At 49.3% G+C, this 3,702-nt stretch overlaps 1 protein-coding gene across 1 annotated transcript; it reads right to left on the reverse strand.

The window, feature by feature from the left end:
• Positions 1 to 301: 301 nt before the first annotated feature.
• On the reverse strand, positions 302 to 3,208 carry HOXC9 (homeobox C9). Its single transcript, XM_056322374.1, has 2 exons — positions 2,634 to 3,208; positions 302 to 639 (listed from the first exon to the last, which is right to left on the reverse strand). Exons 1-2 carry the CDS (start codon positions 3,193 to 3,195, stop codon positions 395 to 397), a joined length of 807 nt encoding a protein of 268 aa, XP_056178349.1. The 5' UTR covers positions 3,196 to 3,208; the 3' UTR covers positions 302 to 394.
• Positions 3,209 to 3,702: the final 494 nt, after the last annotated feature.

The following is a 3,702-nucleotide window of genomic DNA, read 5'->3' on the forward strand; positions in this document are numbered from 1 at the left end:
TGTACAAAATATTCACTCACGAGCTCGCGGAATTAAAAAATAAAAATACTGGATAAGTTTAATTTATGAAATAAAATACTAAAAAAAATATTCAAGTACTTCTTGTGTTTGTTTTCTGAGGAGGACAAAACAAAAAACAAGGAAGAAGAAAGGAAGAGAAAACAACCCCCCCCAACATCTTTCTTTTATTTAGTTGCATTTTAGAAAAGACTCGTGTCCCAAAACGCTTGCTGTGTTTGCCTATAATGCTAAACATTCATCCGCACATTCAAAGTCAGAAACACTTCAACCCCCAGAAACAGCCTTTTTTTGTGGGTTTTTTTTTGGTGGTTTTTTCCTTTTTTTTTTTTTTTTTTCTCCACCCTCGTTTCTCATTGACTGGACTTTGCCAACTTTATTGCTGTTCTTTATCGGTTTTTTCTTTATTCATTTTCTTCATTTTCATTCGCCTGTTCTGAAACCAGATTTTGACTTGGCGTTCAGTGAGATTAAGGACTCTGGCTACTTCGTACCTCCGGTCCCGTGTAAGGTACATATTGAATAAAAACTCTTTTTCCAGTTCCAGGGTCTGATACTTTGTGTAAGGACATCTTTTCTTCCTCGTGGAGCGCGCATGAATCCAATTTGCGACGGGATTGTCTGAGAAAGAAGATTTTAACATTTTTTTTGGGGGGGGAAAAATCAGTGTATACAGCTGGCCTTTCTTCCCTCCCCCCTCCACGCCCTGGTGTATCTATAGAAAGAAACCTGTTTAATTAGCAGATCTTACCTAAATATTTTAAGTGACCTTCAGAAGAGTTTAATCTGTTTATTTTGGAGGGGTCATTTCCTTTTCTTTTGCTGCTGTTCTCACATAAAAGTTTCAGTAAATAAAACCGTAGCAATGGGTTTAAAATAATAATTATCCACATGACTGCTACTAGCAGTAATCTAAGAACATAGTCATAAAAAGTAAAAATTCCCACCATTTCATAGGCCCATAAACTCTTTTTACAACCTCAGCTCTCCAATACTTTCCCTAGAAGCTTTCCCAGACCTGGAAAGCCGAGTTTGTTTTTTTAATATCTTAAGGATGACACGCGAGATGTCCCACTGACTCCCCGAAATTGGCGCTTTTTTTTTTTTTTCCCCTTCTCCCCCCCAGCCTAAAAGACTTTCCAGGCTGCTGCCACAGCCCGCCTTGGCCGGGGAGCAAACCCGCCGCTCCGTGGGAGAAGGTTTTACCCTCTGCCCGTTTTAGGCAGCTGCCTGCCAGCAAAGGGAGACTTTCGCCTCCTGATTCCTCGACTTATTTTTATCACGAGGGTGCCTGGCACCAGCTCGCCTGTCATAAATAGAGGTGTGAGCGCCTTTCCTGATAGAGAGCGAGATACTGAGGCACCAAGGTGCTCCCATCTCCTGTCACCCAGCTTTATCGCTCGGAAATCTCCCGCATCTTAGGCCGGGGGGGTCCCCCCAAGCCCAGGGCACGGCCGAGCGGCCGCAGGGGCGTGCGGTACCCCGGCGGGTGCACCCGCATCATCGTCCTCGCATCCCCCGCTGGTGCTGAGGTCCTCTCGGGAGGGTTTGGCGAGGAGGCATTGTGTTGGGTGGGTTTTGCTTTGGGGCTTTTAAAATTATTAATTTATTTTATTTTAATCTCGGATGCTGAGTTGCTGCCCTCCTGCCTCTGCATCCCCCAGGAGCTGGTCCCCTCTGCAGAGCTGGGCTCCAGGCTCCCTGCGCTGCAGGGTGGAGGTGAGGGTGATGCTGGCGGTTACCTGACTCCTGCCCCTACAGTGTTCAAGGTTTCCTGATGGCTGGGTTGGGGTTGGGTTTGTTTTGGTTTTTCTGGAGTTCCCCCCCTCGCCTTCCCCCCCTCCCCTTGGGCTGCAGAAGATGTTTCTTCAAGTGTATGGTCCAATGTCCTGTGCTCGCTGCCTTTTGCCCTCTGCTACCTCCACACACTTAGTTTACGCCTTTACAATTCCAATTTCCCCCTTTGCTTCTCCCCTACACACACACACACACGCCCCCCCGCCCAGGGCACCCACCTTTTCATTTATTCCCACGTGTTGGAGCATTTTATGAATAATTGCACCGGTGGAGCTTTTATTGATTTTTAAAATAGATAAAGAGACACCTCTGTGTTTAACCAGAGATATTCCTTTCCCCTCCCCCAAAAAACCCACATCAATATGTTAACTTCCAGCCAGCTACAACTCTTCCTTGTTCTTTGAAAGTGGAAATATTTGAAAGCGAAGAGGCTTCTCCCTCTGCCTACCCCCCTCTCGCTCCCTCTCACACACGCACTCTCCTTCTCTATTTTTTTTTTAATTCCCCCCGGTAGAAGGTGATGAATATTTGATCAAAGAAGCCAAAGCCCCCCCCCCCCCCCTTTCCCCTTGCAAGGAAAAAAAAAAGGGGGGGGGGAGAAAAAGAAAAAAAGAAACCCAGAAAAAGACTAAAGTGCCCAAAACAAAGTACAGATATTCGCTCTCCGGCTCTGCTAGGCGGACTCGCTCAAACCCCCAGATCTTCCTGCGTATCTGGAGTTTTAGGGTCGGGCTCTCTAAGGTAATTTCATTTTATTGAGTAGGGTCCTGGAAGCTGTAATGCCTCCCCGGTCGTAAACAAGAATGACTTCGACTTACTAGGGTCTAATTCGTGCTTTTCTTCTTTGTGTTTGCTGGAAGCGATGGCTTCGGACTCCGGGGAAGGAATTGTCTGCGCTGCTCTGTCTCTCAGCTCCCCCGGAGCCGCGTACATGTAGTCCGCGTAGCCGCGGCCGTCGGCGGGGCCGCACTCCGGCCGCCGCCCGGGGAAGGCGTCGGGCTTCAGGCCGTAGGGGCGAGCACCGGGGGCGAAGGCCGGGAAGGAGACGGCCCCGGCGAGGGGCTCCAGCCAAGTCCGCATGTACCTGGGCTCTGCCCCCACGGGCGCCTGGGGGGCGTAGGGGTGGTAGCCCACGGAGGACTGGGAGTGCACGGGAGCCCAGGAGGTGGTAAAGACGGCCGGCTTGGGGGCGAAACTGCAGGACGGAAAGTCGGCACAGTCCGGGACTAATCCTGACGGTCGGGCAGCAGCCGGGTGGGAGGCAGTGCTGGGGAACCTGGAGGCCAAGAGCTCGTCGTTCTCGTGGCTTATCAAGGAGTCAACATAGTAGTTGCTTATGGGGCCAGAAGCCGACATGGTTCCCCCCTCTTTTACATTCATAAGATTATTGTATGAACTGTATGTGTACTTTTTATCTTCTCATAGAACAATCAGGGCAGGTAATTATTTTTTCAGCCTTTCCCAGTGTGCCATTGGCTGCCCGCCCTCACGTGATTGTATTTACCCAAAAATATAGCGTGGATCAATCCGCAGGTCTTTTTTTTTTTTTTCCTTTCCTCCTTCCTTTTTTTTTTTTTTTTTTTTTTTTTAATAACGCCACCCGGCTTTTCCTAAAACTGCTGGAAATGGGGCGGGGATGTGGAGGAGGGAGGCTCGGCCGGTCCTCAGCCGGGGGATGCTCTGCCCGCGGGCTGGGGGGGAAGATTCGCCCTGGTGCTAGGGAAGGTGGAAGGTAATTGTGGAAGGTAGTCCAGGAACTATTTCTTGACGTAATTTGTCTCTGTCCTTTGCTTCTGCAGCTTCTAGCCTCTAATGGATACATTAAATGGGATAGCGGTGGGAAGGGGAGAGGGGAGAAGTGCGGTGAAGGTGGGCTCCCCACTTGGA

Source organism: Falco biarmicus, chromosome 19 (genome assembly GCF_023638135.1).
Source record: "Falco biarmicus isolate bFalBia1 chromosome 19, bFalBia1.pri, whole genome shotgun sequence".
NCBI lineage: Eukaryota > Metazoa > Chordata > Aves > Falconiformes > Falconidae > Falco > Falco biarmicus.

Bases quoted from the DNA above. Each gene is read 5' to 3' on its own strand.
- HOXC9 (XM_056322374.1), bottom strand. From the start codon at position 3,195: ATGAATGTAAAAGAGGGGGGAACCATGTCGGCTTCTGGCCCCATAAGC. The intron at 640-2,633 runs GTAAGTCGAAGT...CTTCTTTCTCAG, and splicing joins AAAGCACGAATTAGACCCTA to ACAATCCCGTCGCAAATTGG.